Consider the following 19,661-nt stretch of genomic DNA (forward strand, 5'->3'; position numbering starts at 1 on the left):
AAAAACAACTTCACTGAAACATACCGACTTCAATAATTGGCACCGTGACAAGTACGTGTTGAATGCATAAAAGAGGTAATTCAAACCATGAGATACAGTACGTGTTCTTATTCAGACAGAAATAAAAGCAGCTTTGTCTTCCATATGATTCATAACCATAACCTTGGCTACAAAAAGGGAACCACACACTGCGTGTTACTAGCGCCAGAGAAATGTAAAGGTGAGAGACTCAATAAGGCGTTACTTCCTGTAACGTGCGTGCCAAAAGGCGTACTGCAGATGCTCCGAACAGGAGGTAGTTGAGTCTCTCAGCTTTACATTTCTCCGACCGACATTAAGCACCTCCCCTCGAATATCATATAATCATAAAGTTTCTAGCTGCTAACCTAACTATAAAGGGACACCTAGCTAGCCCATAGATTAGCCACGGTACCCGACTCGCAAGGTGAGTTTACTGCTACTCTGTTAGCCACTCGATTGAGAACTTTCCATGATATCACGAATGTTCCATGTTATAATAGATACAATAACCCTAAACGCTAATCGATCTTTCATACATTTCCTTACTTACCAGAAGCTCCCAATTGAAAATAAGTACATTAATTGAACTGGAAATTGTGTTTTGTTAATATTTGACAAGGGTACATAACTGTAACGTTCCATTCCATTCCAGCAATTAGACTGATACCATGATCGACTACATGGTAGTCTTGATTTAGCCAAAGTCGCCTCCTCTAGGCTATATCTAGTATATATATCTGTCACATATCAGATATTCTGTAGAGACAACTTTGGTTAGTTGTCATTAACCATAGCCAGCAGGGCCACATTGAAATTTCAATAAGCCTAGACCTCCCCAGTAATTATAATCATGGAGTACACAGACAATATGTAGCAGTACCACCAGAAAATGTAGTAAGTGCCCTTTAAGGTTAGGTCCTCTGGTAGTATCCGATTCTGAATAGAAAATAAATTAAGCTTAAATGTTCTAAAACTAGATAGGCTATTAGGTCTTCATTTCTAACTTTCATGTTTTGTTTTTTTACACTGCCGAAACTGCTCTGTTGCTCATTTTGACCGCTGCAGTAAAAGCCTCCGATAAAAAAAAGCCTCCTATAAACACCATTTTGTAGCTAACAGCTATGTAACTTTGCATTGTTGGCTTGCTACCACCACATTTATCAAACCTAAAATGGTGAAGATATCTGTTGGAAACGTGAACTCGTCAACCGTCAGAGCTGCGCGCTTTATTCGAGAACTGCGGCGAGGTGTCAGACTGTCCGTCACGATCCATACACTTCCTCTTTGCGCCACAGGCAACGGCTTCCCCCAACTCCCCAGAGGTTGCTTTTAGCACCCTGAAAAACTGTCGCGCTCTATTGCACCTCCCACAGTGTTGACTGTCGCATTCACCTTTTATTGTTAATTGCAATTTTAGCTGCTGTCCTGACACTATTTTCTCTTAACTTTTTTTTATTTTAATTCTTCCCGCAGAGGGTTGAAATGTTTTCTGTGCCACTTATTTATTAATTCCTCGTGTCCTCCCTCCTCGCCTCCTTATCCTTGTGTTTCAATCAATACCCCTACTACTACTCACAGAGCTTTTCACCACAAATGAACTCCACAGTGGATGAGTGTACAGTCATGGTGTGTTTTTCTGGGATTGAACTCATGTTAGAGGGTAATAATGTCAAAATTATTATTATTATTATTTTTTTTTTAGTTGTTTTTGAACACCTCTAAAATACATATGTACAGTATGAATTATAAGTGCCAATACAAATACAGGGAATGATACTTGAAATAAAATACTTAACTAAATTCTTTCCAGCTGTCATAGCATACATCTTCTAGAGCCTGTGGTGATGTCCTCTTCCTTGCCCTCATTGACACTGAACACTGGTGCCAAGGTGCCACTCTTGGGACTAGGAACATACACGCTGCAGGGCTTTGAGCAAATGCACTTGATTGTTGATGCTGCGCTCAGCTCAGGCTATCGTGCCTTCGACACCGCTGCTGTGTACAACAATGAAGCAGACTTGGGCAGCGCCCTCTTGGACCTGATGCCCAAACATAACCTTAACAGAGCAGACATCTTTATCATCAGCAAGCTGTCCCCAGAGGACATGGGCCCGCGGACCAGAGAGGGTTGTATTCGTAGCGTGGAGAAGCTGGGGCTGGGGGGATACATTGACCTTTATTTGATCCACTGGCCGGGGACTAGAGGTCTTGAACCAGACGATGTGAGGAACGCACAGGATCGAGCCCAGAGCTGGACTGTCCTGGAGGAGCTTCATGCTGATGGGATGCTCAGAGCAATTGGGGTATCCAACTACACCCCGAAGCACCTGAACGAGCTGCTGGAGAACTGCAGCGTGCGCCCAGCCCTGCTGCAGGTGGAGTCCTCTCTTTGCTTGGCAAACTGTCTCAGTATTGAAGCTCATTTTAGCTTAATTTCATTGCATCTTGAAATGTGTTTGACCAAGATTTGTTGCATTTATTTTTTTATTTGAAGAGACAGACAAAGGGCACAGTACTCAGCCAGTAGCTACAGTCTGATTCTCTACCCCTCTTCCCCAAGTATTCACTTGTTCATGTCATGGCTCCCTCTAGCTGCTTAAACCAAACTAACCATTGCATTTAGATGCATGAGGTTGAGTGAGGGGAGGTTGGTAGAGAATCAAACCGCAGACTTAACTCTGAGTCTCTGTTTTCGGTTTCCCATTCTACAGGTTGAGTTCCACCCCAGACTGGCACAGAGGGAGCTGAGGTCAATTTGTACGGATGCTGACATCTGCTTCCAAGCGTATTCTTCTCTTGGGATAGGGGGTCTGCTGACCGATTCAGAAGTTCTGGCGGAAGCAGCGGCTTATGGCCGAACTGCTTCCCAGGTGTTGCTGAGGTGGGCCGTTCAGCAGGGTGTGGCCATTTTACCAAGGTCTTCGAGGCCGGAGAGAGTGAAGGAGAATGGTGATGTTTTTGACTTCACTATAGACACAAAGGGAATGGAGAGACTATCTGGTATGGACAGCAACACAAGATTCTGCAAGCGAGATTCCACCAATATTGTCTAAAGAGGAGCCTCACACCAACATCCTTGATCACTTAAAGACCTTTACAAGTCAAGGGTTAATGTGAAATTATGATCAACAAAATGACTTTCAGTGAAATGTATCATATACCAAAATGTTAAAGTTCATGGTACATCGGTTCATGAAAAACTGTTCTGCCAATAAAAACGTTTACAGTCAATATGTATTATGAAACAGAAATCATCAACTGAAACATTCACATCATTTTGCAAATAAAATAAAAGACTTGCAAATAATGATTGATTTTTTTTTAATGAGCAATGTTAAAAAATCTGCTACATAACATACAAAAAGAATTACAAATGTAATAAAGTTTTATGAAAATGCAAAATGTCAAAAAGTCATGACACAAAGTTTCAGGTAGAATATCAGTGTTATCTGATGGAAGTGGACTGCCATGCCTCCTGTACACCAGATTGCCATATACCTCCATATTACTGCAACCGATGGCTCAACAGTATTCACAATATTTGCATAAAAGGCAAAAGACAATTCAAAATAAAATCATCATATGAATACAGTATCTGAGTTTAATACTAAAACCAAAATATAAATTAAAAATAATACTGAGCAATATCAATATTTGGCCCTGACTTGAAATATACTTTTGTGTAAATGCACAGTACTGTAATAATACTTTCTGATGGAGCACTTGAGTTATGGTCTTGCTGACAAGGCAGCATAGGTAGATAGCTACTTACGCTTAGTGGTAGGTTATGAGCTAACCATTGACTTTGAAAACAAATCGGTATAATATAAAGTTTAGTTCAACATATGATACCCGTCATATTGCAATTGTCATCACAAATCAGTTGATCTTTTACAGACTTCAAGAATCATCAAAATATAATTGCTATATGTGAACTTTTGATTCTTGGTGGTAAAATTCATACTATAGATTTATAAACATTTCATAGATAAATTCAACAATTTATATGCAAATATTTGTGTGTGGCACAAGAGATTGTCACTTTTTTTGATCTATTACACACTGAATAACACATTTATTGCAAGATATTTTCTAAATACAATTAATAATTGATGAAAGATTGTATGAAAGTTCCCCATAGACATCAACTGTGATTTCAGTAAAAACATTGGTAACATTTCTAGCCCAGAATAAAAATGTACTGACATGTTAACAAATTGCAGTGGAAACTAATTTGTATTACTTTATACTACTTCTCTTAACAACCACAGTAATTGTATGTGTATTACCATTCAATTACTATGGTTATTAAGTAAAACAGTTAGTAATAACACATAGTTTCCATTTTGGTTTGTTACCATGTTATTAGCCTTCCATTTTGTGCTAGATAGGAAGTGCTACCAAAGCATGTCCATAAGACGCGAGCAGTGTCTTTGTCCATTTGTTATGGAAATTCTTTTGAGCTTCTTCTCCCTTGCCTCTCACTGTATGTGTGTCAGAGAGGTGCACAATGTGGAATTGGTTTCTCACTCCCTGCCTTCTTCCTCCTTCGGACTCCAGAGGAATGAGAACCATCCTCGGGACACCTGCTTCTGCTTGGCTACTCCTGGGCTGATCCCCTTCTTAAGCTCCTGGGGAGGGTAATGAACAGAAAAGTCAATTTCATACATATTCTAAGATAAGTAGTCTTGGCAATCGCACTGTTTATCACACGGTTCATTGATACTCATAGAAGTCAGTGGTATCAATAGAACAGAGACACATTGTAAAAAACCTTGTACTCTAATTACTATCAGATTGAATTAGGAGTCAACGAATCAGGTAAGACCAATTTTATGGAACTCAAAGCCATTCATCAAACTTTATGCAGCCTGAATGTAGACACCGAAATGAGACAATCCTTTGAGCAGTCTCTCTACAATATGCACTAGTTTGTCTCCATTAGTTAAGTCCATATTGCTATGGATATGGTGTCAACAGATAAATAATACATGTTGGCTTAAGTAGACACGAATAAGAGTGAAACATATATGTCCTCTCACTCTTTCAAACTCAAACTTTCCTTTATTTCTACTTGGCTCAACCTTGCTCTTACACTCCTCTGTCACCTTACCCCTCTATCGAGCCAGGTGTCAAATTCATCGCTCATCCTCCTCAACTGGCGCCCATATTTCTTTGCAGCCCAGAGTGCAGCAGGGGCGGAATGTGATCGGCCTCTGAATGGAGCCCCTTCACCTCCACTTTCCTCCATAGGAGCCACCCCATCCTGAAACTCTGTGTCATCCCTTCGGCTGACCTGAGAGGACACCTCGGACTCTGAGTAGAGCCGGACTCGCCCACCTGTGTAAATCCGACAGTGAATGGAAACGAAAGGGGGGAATTGAGATATTGTTTGATTGACTGGATTGCAAATTATATCTTAAATGCATATCTTAGCATATATCCCATGACTAGCAGTAGATGTGGGGTGAATAATGCAAGTTTGAATCTGACCTGTATGCTGTTTTTCACTCCTCTGAGTGGAGACATTGAGGAGCTGAGATTCAGTGCCCTGTGTCGTGTCTGAATGGTCACGATCTTCTTTTTCACTCATGATTTGTGCCGTCTATAATATACCTGTAGGAACAGTAAATTCACAGTGAATGTACAGCAGATATATTTTTCACTTTGTGTTGCTATCATAATTACGTTACTAATAATAATTAATTATATATATTTTTTGGTACACTGTTGAAAATATCTTCGTTATTGAATGTTAACTATTTAGCTGGTAAGCTACCTTTACCTCACACAGTCCTGATGAATTGCGGAGGGTGGGGTAGGTATGGTAAATTCTAGTTCGGCTATCCCCCTCTCTCAATTTCAAATTATAGCTGGTTTCTTATTTCTTGTTTTTCTTCTTTCGATGTGAGACTTTCCATGAACCAGTCGGTGTTGATTTCCTCTCATTGCTGGTGACACACCCAAACAAACAATAGACCAACGGGCTACCTACTGCTAGCCGCTTAGCTGGCAGTCGTTGCATTCAGTACCATGGACAGCGGTATTTTAATTACTTCAGAACGAACTTTAAACTAGGCTATACCCTATTAACGATTGTCATCGCAAAAGTGTACGTTGACTCGCGAATTATTACATACCGAAATGTCTTGGCAACTACAACAGGAACGTATGGCTCTCTCGCCCTGTCTCATTTTTTCAGACTCAATGTTGTTGTTGTCGTCTTCCTTAGTCGAGTACAACCCTGTACAGACAGTACCGCTTCTCACCCAATCAACTGCCACGACAATAAAGATAAGCCAATAAACGGGCGCTGCTAGGGGGTTTTCGAGTGGTTATTTTATTCAACGTCACTGTTGCGAAAGGGGCAAAAAAAGGAACTGGAAAGGGAAATGTCTCGTACAGTCTCGTTACTTAATTGTCTACAACTTCGCCGGGGTTCCTTGATATGATATGATTAGTCGCCCCTAATTATCAATGCCCTATCTGCGCAGTAATGCCCTTCAAAGTAATTGCTGCACTTTTGAAACGGAAAATAATGTAGAAAAAATACATCGATTTATTCAATGGTCTAGCAAGACATAGGAGATATAACAGTCTATGTCGTTGTTGCTTTTATTAAACCCTAAGCTAGACTACCAGTTTATCTTTTTCTTAGTTTTATCATTTAAAGCAGTTTGATAAAATAGCCGACTATTAGGAGATGTCATCGTCAAAACGTTTCCAGACGAATCAATTATCAATAGCGTATATGTTATTTAAAACAGGTTTTTGACGAGGAACGTAATTGTTTTCCATAATGATGACTACTATCCAATGATTAACATTAATCATACTTATTGTAGGCTATGTTTACGTATGTTTACTCTCACTTTTGAGGTTGTTGATTTTTGCATCTATAGTTTTGATTTTGACCTCTAGATGGCGTGAAACGATCATACTTCTCCGCACCATTATTCTACAACACTATAATAAATCCAATCGAAATCTTTTGGTTTAATAGGTTGACCTACTAGGTTGAATTGTGTTTCAGATAGATAAATAAACGTTTATGTAAATGCTTGTAGTAGATGGAACGTGAGTGTTTTGTCATTTACAGTGTTTTTGGTTCATGGGTTAAATGGTAAACCCCAAATTATGATTATAGTGATTTCAGTTTTTCAAGGCTGTTTTTCTTTTTATCCTTTCTTGAGCTTGGATGCTTTATGGAAGTCCACTGCTGCTGTTGCTCACTACTGGACCCCTTGTGCACATTAGTATGGGGTGATCATTTTTTTAAGATGAGTAGATGTGGGGATTTGGGGAATGGGATTAACGCTCTGCCCTGGGCCCTAGCCATGAGCACCTCAATTACAAAGAGATGAGCTATAGAACAAATCTGTAGAGCTGCAAGCAAGGGTAACACTTTACAACGTTTGTGTACCTAACTTGTATACCTAACAGTTGTTACTGTAATTACCGGTAACACAGTAATTACAGTAACAACATTTATTTAACATTAAATAGCCTACTTAGTAATGTCTTTGCAATTGCATAGTAATGGAGTAGAGCGTTTTTGTTATTACACAAGTGGAATAGGAACTGTTCCTTTATACTTTAACTAATAAGAAAAAACTTTATGTAATTACAAAGCCATTACCAAATGTAACGTGTTTATACAATGTTGTTGCTGAAGTAGTGACTGTGTTATTACACAGGTAAAGAGAAACAATAAAGGGCTACCCAAGCAAGTAGTGCTTTGGGTGAAAGACAAAGATATGGTACACTGTTAAAAGAAAGTGTTGCGAAACCCCAAAACTGGTGGCAACTGAGCTGCCACAAATTTAAAGCATTCAAAATCTTTCCTTCGCTGGTGTTTGCAGACCATACGCCATACAACTACTAAAACACATTTTTTGTGAAGGTTTTGAGACATGTTTTAGGATGTATGAAACACTCATCATGAGATGCTTTGAAACATGACATGGTGTGTTACACCATGAATCAAGAGTTGTGAAGCACCTCTGAGAGATTCAAACTCTTATCACCCATACCATGCCTATGTTTCTGATAGATTTTTCTGATATTTCAGCCTCGTAATGGCTTCCTTGACTTTCACTGACGTCTCTTTGGTCCTCATGTTGACAGAACCAATAGCAGACTCCAAAGGCAAGTGCAAAGCCAATAATCAATACTAGTCATTGACAGCTCTCTTATGCCTGCACAAATTATGTGACGGAACACACCAGACTAACCAGAAATAAGCTAATTTCCCTATACTTTTGGTGTCCTGGAGACTATGTATACATACATTTCTAAATGGGGAAACTAATCTGAAAAAAGAAAACAATGAATTAAAGGTGAGAATACATATTTAACCTATAATCTCATAGTAATTGTTTTATTTCAAATCCAAAGTGTTGGAGTATAGAGCTAAAATAAGACAAAATGCAATACTTATGGAGTGCGCTGTATACTGGGTTTACATTAAAAAACATTTAAACACCAGATCTTAGCTTAGGTACACCACCTTCAAAACACAATACCCATGTTTTGAGTAACTTTCTTCAGTGTATTGATATTGTATTCATTATTTGTTAATTATTTTTTGCATTGTGCCATGAATAGAGGCCTTGCCGCCTGAGGTATTGAGATAGAAAATAACGATGCCAGGTCTGTTGTGGCAGTCTCAGTGGGTTGGAGCTTGTCCAGATTTCTGGGTTGCAAAGTGTCTTTTGATGTTCGATTATGCAACCCTCGACAAGAGACCAAGCTGTAGGCAGACCATTAGCCTACTCCACATTTACACTTACATTTTCATCAATTACTTTGTCCAGTGAGACACAACTGCCTTTACAAAACATGAGAAGCTCTCACTGTTAAAGGAGCAGGGCGGAAGTTTGTTGGAAATCTGACCCCTCTGGCCAGGCGGCGAAATTCAGTTTTAATTTCCAAACAACAACATCCTCCCTAATAATAATATAACCCCCCTAGAAATGGACTTGCAGTGTTGGACATTATCTGTTGTGTTTCTGCATGTGTGCATGATTTGAAGAGGCAGCCACCAGAGACAGAAAGGCAAAAATCGGTGAGTTCACTCCATTAGAACACCCCTGGCAGTAACAACATGTTTATATGCAAACCTAGTGTCTGGTAGGACACTCCATTTCAGAAAGTGCCTTTTCCAGATCAAAACAGTGTTTGTAAATGAAGTATTTCTTTCAAGGCATCTCATTCCCTGATTGCTACTGATTAAACATAATCATTACAACCATTAGAAAGCTTTTAGAAAGCTTGAATGTTACATACTGGACCTTTAAGGAGATATATTTAGATGCTGTTGGTAGTGGAATGATCTCACAAACAAAGTTGCTTTTACATGATCATTTTAAACAGATATATTCCATTGCCACAGTGTGTCTCCCATGTCCCACACTGCCACCATTCCACCTGAATAGTCCATAGATAGATTGTTTCAACCTAAGTCCAATTAGTGTTCACAGTGTTGATCACTAAGTAAATACTATAGGTACTATAATGTTAAAGGCCTACATGTTATATAACATGCTATTTACATCATTTAGGGGGGAAATTATACCTATACTTAAAATGTGCGTCTTGCATGTGCTAACAGTGAGGGCGCACGGCGTGCCTCGGTACCAAGCTGTTTCCAAACGTCCCCTCCCCTTGCTGCAGTCCGCGGCGCTGCTACTGCTGTTTATGCCTTGCGCCAAACCCAATTTCCACCGAAAGACTAAATCAGAGAGGATTTTCCTTTGCGTATACTCTTATGCCTCACTCTGCATCATTGTCATACCACCATTTGTCATCGCCACTATGCTCTGCTGACGCGAGTGCTCGGTTTGCATCTTTTTAGTCAGTCTCCATCACTCATTTGCGCGTGTATATACACCTGTGCATCCCGATATTATATCCATGGAGAATACACTTTGAGACTCAGTGAAACAGCATTTTTCTATGAATTTGTTCATCGATTAATACAGTCTAGACAAACGGCATATTCATTTTGGAAAATTAATGGGCGATCCAAACGGAGCGAATGTCAATAATTTAACTCATTATATCCACATCAACAATCGATCATCATAGTCCGGTTCAATAGGCTATAATTGTTGTGCGAATTGAGATATTTTGAAAATAGAAATAGATGGACGGAACATAAGACACCGACATACAATTACAAGGTCCAAGCAGTAGCCTATGAAGTCAATATTGAGTTCGCAACGGAATCTGCCCATTCGCGAAGAAGCGCAAGTAGCGTTTCATCTCCAACAGCGCATCGCACCATTGAAGTGTCACACCGCGAGTTTCACCCTTCCTCAGTGTATGTGGGGAAGGAATGAGAGAAGGACAGGAGCCAGCTGATATTGGGCACTAAGTGAGTATTGCTACAATGCGCACACCAACACTAAACCAAATGGATAAGGCGTTATTTACGCCGTGCGCATGTGATTTTGCTTAACATTATGCTTCTGGAAAATGATGACAAATGACCAACTCGTATCTTATAGATAGAGATTAGTCGTGGCCTGTGTAATAGATACCGGTAGATTAGGGGGCTACCTACTGTATAGTGCAATTTGTTCTACTTCAAGAGTTCATTACATTTTCAACTTCGTATAAGGGCGCACCTTCAGTTGTTTTAAATGTTGGTCACGAATGGCAAGTGGTGCGGTCTTGTCCATATCGTAGAGCCCTCTCAAATAGAAGTGAATAACTGTGTCCTGCCCCATTGCTGTAGGAAGAGATCTGTCTATCCTGTGCCACTCCAAAAAGCCGCATGTGATGATCTGTTGAAGCCACCAGCTTTTCACGCTCAGCTGGCGTCGCAGATAGGTGAGTGAGAGAGCTGTATCATATTAAAGGGTGAGCTGTATGTTGTAAGTCTAATGTTGCCTTGTACCTTATCCTTTAGTCATACATTGTGTCCAGTTGTTGAAGCCATTTAAGTCAAGTATGTCACAGTACTGAGTTTAGTCATGGTTCATGCAGCTAACACACCTACTTTATGTAAACCTCGACTTAAGTGTAATGTTCTAAATAGTCTGCAATGTTTGCGTTCTTACGGTACAATCTTTACAGGAGCAGTTTACTTGTCTTAGAAAATATTATCAATATGACAATTGTTTGCATAATACATGCAACAAGAGAGAGTGTTATTGCACCACAGCAAAACTGTTGAAATGGTACCACAACTTTTGCCTCAAAAGTATGTTTTTACCAGAGCAGATCATTAAAACGGCAATGATGTGCTTCGTTGTTAATATGCCCAGGATGAAACGTGGTGCGTCCCTGTGTACTGTATATTTGACTGGTGTGAGAATCCCTTTATTTTGGCTTTTTCATTACTATGATGTACAGTATGTATCAGTATGCGTGTTGTGCTGCATATATGATGCACATTCATTAATGACAGTGGATGATGAAAAATAAAAACGGAGCCTTAGGCCATACACGTAATCCCATGCATGCCATTGCATGCTCTTTCAAAAAAACATCTGATGTGGAGTTTTTGGTTCTATTTCTATTACCACATGTTAAGCGAATCCAGCACCATTTCATGCTCTTTTTTTTAATGGCTTAGCACTAGAAATGATGATTGAAGGACATTTTTAAGGCTGAGAGAAAGAAGGTTAGGTGGGGATCTGGAGCTTGCTTTGATGTGTAGCCATTTTTTTGTATGATTATTTTATAATAATTATATAGTTATTTCTGATCTCATTTTGAATGGTGAAGGGTGTTAAACACGATTAGTGGTGTTTTGGTGGAACTTATTAAGATACTGATCCTAACTGCTTCAGTTATTATTTGCTAAGGAGCTTGAAAGAGAATAATCTAGCCTCTGAGTTCAGGAGCTACTGTTTAATAGGGTCTATCTAAGTACAGTTGTAATTAATGCATGTCATAAAAACACAACATGTAAGGTAAAAAGTGGATGCCCGTCACACTTTAAAAACATCCAAAACATCCACAGCTTCTACATTAGAAAATGTTGTGCATTGCTAGTTAGTGTAACTCGACAAACACAGGAGGTCTAATTGATCCATTAGAGTAATTTGTGTTCACTGGAGAAACCTTGTGTCCAACATCTCATAGTCACTATCTGACATTTAGAGCTGTCCAGGACCTATACTGAACCCAATCAGGTACCCTAATTGAGGAACATGCACTCCAGACATTAGACATGGCAAATGTCTCCTTTGTGCACAGTGAATCTTGTGATGCTCCAATGAATGCACAAACATGAACATGGATCATATTTCTTTTTGTCCTCAAGGAATGTTCATTTCAGATTTAATGTCTGTTTCCTGTTTGGTGTTTGGCTTTGTGACGCACCAAATGAAGTTGCAGAGGCGTTGTAATCTCTCAACAGAAACTGATGAATGGTCCTCAGGGTCTTTGTTAATTATTTGCATTTTGTTGTTGCTTTTCAAAAGCCTATTTGTGTGTGTGTGTGTGTGTGTGTGTGTGTGTGTGTGTGTGTGTGTGTGTGTGTGTGTGTGTGTGTGTGTTGATATTGATATACCCTAGGTCACAGTGACTGAGAAATATGAAGCAACTGAAATATGTTTGCAATCTCAAGCATATTCTCAAATTAGCACCAAACATCTGAAATTGTTAATGTGCACTTAGATATCAGCTACTTCCATAAGACTATACTTCCATTGAGCATGCACATCTATAGACCATTGTAGTGCATCCCTGCTGTTCCCAGTTGTTGTCCATGGTCCTGATTGAGCATGTTTAAACAGCTCCACCAGTTGGATGACATCTTGCTGATCAAAAACAGCCGAGCATACTGCAGAAGAATTGGGAAAGCTAGGAAGTGCTATCGATTTGTTCCCTGAAATTAAAAGCACAATTTAAGTTGTAAATCCCTGGGCTCCACTCCACACATGTGCTCCCTCTCTCTCTCTCTCTCTCTCTCTCTCTCTCTCTCTCACACACACACACACACACACACACACACACACACACACACACACACACACACACACACACACACTCACTCTCTCTCTCTCTCTCTGGAGCCATGTTAAAGGTCAAGATGGAGAGCTTTGCTCTTCTCTATCTCTCCTCTCTGCATGCAAATGAGTGCTTTGTACTGTACGTGGAGTCAGTTCTATTTTGAATCGAGTCATTTTAGGATTTGAATTGCACATGAAATGTTAATGAGAAAATGCTCATGATCAGACATGGGCATTTACAATTTTCAAATCCATCTCTTCCCATTCCCTTCCTGCTCTCTCTTTCACCCTCTCTCCTTCACTCTCTCTCTCCATCCCTCTTTCTCTTTCTCTCCCTCTCTCTGGGAACCGTGGTGCAGATGTTACTGCTGTGGCCAGCGTTGCAGCAGTGCTTTGTAAGCGTTTTCACACATGAGTAGGCAGTCTGAATGTCTCTGCCTAGCATAAAATCAGGCTACACACCTCACACCAGACAAACTCAAAATGCCAATACAAAAGTCACACATTGAAGAAAGCCAAACAATAAAGTTTTTACAGCTAGCTGTGCACAACAGCAACGTAACGATTATGCATACTACTAACAAACATGTCAGATGATAAGATGCTTCAGTCGTAGGATAATGGTTTATGTTAAAGACTTTTCTGCACAAGAATGTCTTCCAGTTGTTGCCATATGCGAATGTGCCCACACTGGCTCCATCTCTATATAATTATGTAATTATATCATTACTAAGTGAATGTCAACGACTCTTGAATGGAAATTTGACTGCCAACAGAAGGAGGGAGAGGAGGAGGTAGCAGAAGAGAGGAGAGGAGGCGGTAGCAGAGGGCTGTGTCAGTGGCTGGCAAAATACAGAGTTGGAGAAAGACTTGCCTATGCAGGTGTAGAGAGAGAGAAGAGGACATGAGGGGTCATTTTGCAAGACATTTACAGTAGTGTACAATAGTGGTGGAGGGACATAGAGAGGAGAAGAATGCTGAATCCTGCTGTGTTTGCCCCCAGTCTACCCCCCCCCCCCCCCCCCACACACACACACACCTCCCCCACCCCCCTGGGCAAATGTCAACAACAAAAAAATTTTTTTGGCTGGCAAATGCCATATGCTGCTGACGCTGCGTCTCCCAACCTGTGACCCTGTGGCCTTTATCACGGTGGCCTCACATTGCTTTATGCCTCCTTCTAAGCCGAGGGAGACCCCATGTGATTATATGATCTAACAAGAGCAATGTAATACTAACAGGTACATCACAATAAATGGGCTTGCCCCATTAGATGCTGTGGGTGATATGTTGTGTCGTCAAAGCCAGTGAAATATGTGGTAAGTCAAACATATGTACCTGTGAATTTATTATCCTGGTTACCATCCTATCCTATTACCAGATAGAATGGGGCCCTGGATAGAGGACACATGTCAGTGGAGGAGTGTAGTTACTTTGTATTGGCCTGCTTTCTTGTTACACTGCTATTCTCAACAGCTCACAGAGATTAAGATGTGCAGGTATAGAGGCAGCATTACGTTTTAAGCAGTCATGTATGTGACTGATCATGTTTGTACAAAATGTTGAGGCTTATTGCTTAGCTGACGATGACATGAAATACAGACACTAATTGTCAGAGGTCAGAAAAGAAAACATTAATTCTGCTCCTCAACCACTATTTGGCATGATTTAAGACAGTCTGAATGCTAATGTGTTGCATGTGCCATCAATATGAATATGTGTGCATGTTTACGTGTGTGCAGGCAGTGCAGTATATTGAAAAAGGGACAACATGACAGCTTTGCATATTCAGGGAGCTGGGCTCGGATAGCCTTCATGTTTTCACTGCTTAAGGGGAATGCTGCTGACCCATTTAGATGGCATATTCTTCCACATGTTTGATGCCTCTCAAATGAGGTATTATTGGATATAATGTCAATCTGAACCAGAATGGTTTGTAAGAATAAGAAACCAATGCAGTAAGATATGTTATGTTGAGTTTTATCTTTTTTATCTATTTAAGTTTTTATGTTCGGGTCATCTTTGGTGCCTCATAATAAAATAACTATTTTTTGTTTCAGTTAGCCTATTATGGTATAACCTCTGTTTCTGACATTTATGTATTGCTCCACATTACTGCTGCTGCATATGAATCTGGTGCCTCCCCCCTCCCTTTCTCCATCCACGACTTCAAAGCCAAGTCAAGTCAACCCCCTGCTCCCTGCAGGAATCGGTTTTTAAAAACCCTCTCTCTCTCTTTCTTTCTCTCTCTCTCTCTCTCTCTCTCTCTCTCTCTCTCTCTCTCTCTTTTTCCTCTCTCTTGCTCGTTCGCTCACTTTCTCTCCTCTCTCATTGTCCCAGTGTGCTATCCAAATGTGCTTGTTATAGATAATGGGTAGCAATTTGAAATTAGCCAAAAGATGAACAGAGATTTAACCTCAGCTCTGTCACTTCCATGAAGCAAAGCCTTACCCATTTGAAGTAAACAGTCTTGCCTGCCATTATCTCAGTGTGCTGCGGTGGTGGTGGGGAATGTATTGTATTAACAGGAATTATGCCAAACAGTGAAAGGAAACATTAATCACTTGCACACATTTCTCATTCAGTCTCTGGAATTATTATGGGCCTTTTGTTATAGTAGTGGTTATTCGATGTATAGGCGCATGTGTAAGAGGGAAAGAGCAAAAACATGTAATGGCTTGAGAGACAGATAGGGAGAGAGGGAGAGGGAGAGGGAGAGGGAGAGAGACAGACATCCATAAACTCATGCTTTCAATGGAGCAAGCTTAGTTCAGGTAGGACACTCTAAGTCAGTGCTAGCTGCCTACACCCGACACAATAACATGTTACATTTTGATATGGTGGCCTATTTAAGTGGTCAGTCGAGACACCTCTCTGTAGCCTACAAAATTGTTGCTGGTACTGTTGGTCATTAATGTGCTATGAGAGTGTTGCTATTGTTTTTGTTCCCACCACCACCCCCACTACCCCCGGCCTCTACCTGCTTTGGTTCTGCTTTGTCTGTATCTATCGGGGGTTGATAGGTGTTATGGGCTCCCTGCCATGTAATATACTTGTATGTGTTGTAGTCGTTTATAACTCCCAGGCAGGGAGCTCTCAAAAGAGCGGAGCCATCCAAATACGCCAAGCCTAATTGCATAACCATTTTATATTTATTAAATGGTTAAATCATGACAGTTCCTGACTGAACTGGTGAGAAGGAATTCTCCATGTTTATACCCCTATTTTCATTTTCTCAATGAATTCAGTTGACCTTTTACAGACCTTCATCACACTTTTCTTTGCTTGATAAGTTGGATTTAACATGAGTTTTTGAGGCACAGTTATAGGCCCTATGGCATATTACTCCTACTGTAATGAGAGCACCAAACACAAAGAAAACTGAGTGCCTTGTGGTCAGACACAAACATGGCTGCTGTAGTTAATGATATAAGGAACACATGCTCTAGTCTCTGCACCCCAGGGGTGACCTGCAGCTGTTCTCCTTGCCCCTGTCTTAATGGCCGTTTTATTAGTATGCTGCACTCATTCCCTCTGCTGTGTGGTACCAGTGACCCAACAGTCTAACCTGGAGAGAAAACCAATTCTGCAATTATATTATTTAATATATTACTTTTCTTTGTGATGGACTATTTATTTGTATATGTATATATCCCAAGGGGTAGTGTACAGAGGAAAAATATATTGTTGTCTAGGTAAAGCAAAATTGGTATACAAACTTAAATGTAATAAATAAATATATACAGTACATTTATACATACATATATACATACTGTATATACATACATATATACATACTTACAGTACATACACACACACATACACTTCCAGACATACATACATACATACATACTTACATACTGTATACACACGCGCACACGCACACACACACACACACACACACACACACACACACACACACACACACACACACACACACACACACACACACACAGGCCTACATGTACTATTATATTACATTATCAACAGACATCAGGTAGCTAAATAACATGGTCTCAAATATCGTCCTCAACGTAACTCACAGTGTTATAGTGTTTCCTGTGAATTTCATTGTACGGTCTGAAGGCCACCATGAAAACCGCAAACATACAGTATCAATGATCAGTTACTGTATTGAAGGATGTACATGATCTATGTGGCGTTGCTCAGCAGAGAGAATAGGATTTCTGCCTATGAGATGAATGAACATAAGGCGGGAGTGTGGTGAATATTGACTACTCTGGACTGAAGAGGCAGGAGGAGGAGGAGATAGTATTGACTGATTTTGGGGGCCACACCCAGCCCCACTCACATTCCTTACCACCTTGACTCTGCACAAATCCAGCACGTCTTTTTCGAGGGCTTGGTATATTAGTGCAAAGTTCCATACTCAGACAAGACATCACTGATAAGAGAGTGATGTCTTTCATTGAATTTTGTATGATATTTATGCCATGTTTATAGCTGTAGTGTTGAGAAGGTATAAAAGGTTTAAGGAAGGTGAATGGCTTGTATTGTTTCCTTCGGGGATCTTCTTTTCAAACAAGTGTGTGTCAGTGGATAATTCAGATAGTGTGGAGATAAATGTTTTATCGAGAGCAGCACTATGAACGGCCCAGTCTTCTCTTTTCCTTTCATGTTTTTTGCCTCCTGATGTTTGACTGGCATCTGATGGATAAATGGAATACATGCCTTGAAACAGCTGAATGAATCCTGCGTGTGAGTGTTATGTCCCTTCAAGGAAGCCATATTAACAATTACCATTGACCAAGCATATTCTTTTCAAGAGGAATCATAAATGGCACCTTCATATTTTACACTGAATAGTGTGTGTGTGTGTGTGTGTTGATGTTGTCTGAATCGCTGATCTGTTTGTTATTGCTAGCCTGTAGCCTGGCTTACTGATGTGAGAGTTCTCAGTGGAGACGGAGAGAGAGGTGATGACTGATTGAAACACTGATTGTGAACCTTGTTCTCTACATGCAGCTCTACTGGTGATGGTGTTGGTCACATCTTGGCAGCCAATGTCTGGGTCTGGGTCTCAGCTGACCATTATCTTGGTCTTATCTCAACTCCTATGATACAGATACTGTACTGTACACCATTTATTAGTATCTCTCATCTGAGTGATGTAGTGAAGGAGGAGTGGGACCATGCAAGCACTAAACCACCCAGTTTACCTAAGGTGAAATGGCTATAACATTACAAAGTCTATTTAGCTGGCTTTGTGAAAATGATTGATCTGGGCTTGGGCCTCGTTGGCTCCCCCTTGATTGCCTCTCTCGTTAAAATGATTTTGTGTGTGTCTGACCAGTGTATTTTACGATCAGACCCAACTCCCAAGAAGAGTTATGGTTGGATTTCATGAGGTTGGAGTAATAAGGCTGATTCACTTCCTTATTACTCTCCTCATCAAATCCAACCATAATCCCTTCTCAATCCCTCAAACATTTCTTTCTCATCTTTCCTGCAATCCTCATTTTATAATGTTTATACGATTCCTTCATCTTTGCCCTGAAATTCGGAATATTATCTTTGACCTTTCTACCATGTGCTGATTTTCATGCTTGAAGATGCTTTGTGTTTTAGGGGTGCAAATCAATGACCTGAAGTGATTAGAAGGGGCTCAAAGACTTAAGTGTCAAGGGTGAATAAAGTCGCCCAAATGGTCAACATTCTAGAGTGCCAAGGGTGACTTTATTCACCATACATTATCATGCTTCATTTTGTAGCCAATCAAAGTATTGTTGCTAGGTACATACCACATAAAACACTTGGCACTCTAGGTGGTGAGTGTTCCGGAATTCTTTGGCAGTTAGTGAGTTAACTGGGTGTCAGAGTGTGTATGTAGATGTGCCATGTCCATAGAAGAGCCTGGGGTGTGCCAATCATGAGAGAACTAGCTAATCTCCGGTCTCGCACTGTGTTGGGTTATGTTGCGTGGTAAGTGAAGTTAATTTGCAAACTGGCTCCGTCACCCAGGACTAATAAAACTGTCAGCTTGATGAGGCGAGATAGCAACCCTGACCGTTGACGCCTCAGCCATCGCTCCCGGATGTTTCCTGTTATGGTCCTATATATAGGGCAAACATCTTGCATCATGTGTGGTGCAGCAGTGTGTGTAGGGAGGGTTTTGCTGTTCACAGTGGATACAGGATTTGTTTTGGGGTAAATGGAAGGAAAAAAACCCCCCCAGTGTAATTCCATCCCAAGTTATTTAAGTTCCAAGAATAGCCTTATGAAGCATTAAGGCAGTGCTGATGAAAATGCCAGAACACAGTGGATAAATACTAGATCCTCTCCAGAGATTATTGCTGCTTTTTACCCACCTCTGAGTAATCTCCTTGTTAGCCCATCAGCCACCATGGTCAAATGCAGTTAAGGTAACCCACTCAGATGCGCTCAGATGCGTCGTTATTGGTTTTCTAGTAATCTGTTGCCATTCCCATTGTTTGGAAACAAAGGGAACCTGCAGTGTTGTTGATTAGGTGAGGAGTCCTAGTTTACACATGTGGATAGAGGCGGGGTGGGAGGCAAGCGGTATGAAGTGAGAAGCTGTCGAGAGACCACTCAAAGGCTTAGAGGTGTGTGTGTGTGTGTGTGTGTGTGTGTGTGTGTGTGAGTGTGTGTGTGTGTGTGTGTGTGGAGAGCTAAGGAAGCAGAGGCGTCGGT

At 40.6% G+C, this 19,661-nt stretch overlaps 2 protein-coding genes across 4 annotated transcripts in view; one reads left to right on the forward strand and one right to left on the reverse strand.

Annotated features, from left to right (window-relative positions):
* The first annotated feature begins 318 nt into the window (after positions 1 to 318).
* LOC310820976 (aldo-keto reductase-like) overlaps positions 319 to 19,661 on the forward strand; it is a 293,751-nt gene continuing 274,408 nt past the window's right edge. The window contains exons 1-3 of the mRNA XM_083692820.1: positions 319 to 445; positions 1,832 to 2,396; positions 2,733 to 4,345. Of these exons, the coding sequence (XP_083548946.1) occupies positions 1,866 to 2,396; positions 2,733 to 3,074 (873 nt within the window). The 5' untranslated portion in view covers positions 319 to 445; positions 1,832 to 1,865 and the 3' untranslated portion in view covers positions 3,075 to 4,345. The remainder of the gene's footprint in view (positions 446 to 1,831; positions 2,397 to 2,732; positions 4,346 to 19,661) is intronic.
* On the reverse strand, positions 4,339 to 6,243 carry bada (BCL2 associated agonist of cell death a). Of its 3 annotated transcripts, none has more exons than XM_083692832.1 (4): positions 6,162 to 6,243; positions 5,515 to 5,637; positions 5,135 to 5,361; positions 4,339 to 4,652 (listed from the first exon to the last, which is right to left on the reverse strand). In XM_083692832.1, the coding sequence occupies exons 2-4, from the start codon at positions 5,612 to 5,614 to the stop codon at positions 4,548 to 4,550; spliced, it is 432 nt and encodes a 143-aa protein (XP_083548958.1). In that variant the 5' UTR covers positions 5,615 to 5,637; positions 6,162 to 6,243; the 3' UTR covers positions 4,339 to 4,547. The 3 variants fall into 3 exon arrangements, with proteins under 3 accessions (XP_083548958.1, XP_083548956.1, XP_083548957.1); XM_083692830.1 differs by having other exon boundaries at positions 5,807 to 6,237; XM_083692831.1 differs by having other exon boundaries at positions 5,801 to 6,237.

The sequence above is a fragment of the Argentina silus genome, assembly GCF_951799395.1.
Source record: "Argentina silus genome assembly, chromosome: 2".
Lineage (NCBI taxonomy): Eukaryota > Metazoa > Chordata > Actinopteri > Argentiniformes > Argentinidae > Argentina > Argentina silus.

Coding starts and splice junctions, on each gene's coding strand:
- bada (XM_083692832.1), bottom strand. CDS start 5,614: ATGAGTGAAAAAGAAGATCGTGACCATTCAGACACGACACAGGGCACT. Junction 5,362..5,514: donor GAGTGAAAAACAGCATACAG/GTCAGATTCAAA, acceptor GGATTTACACAG/GTGGGCGAGTCCGGCTCTAC. Junction 4,653..5,134: donor ACACCTGGCTCGATAGAGGG/GTAAGGTGACAG, acceptor TACCCTCCCCAG/GAGCTTAAGAAGGGGATCAG.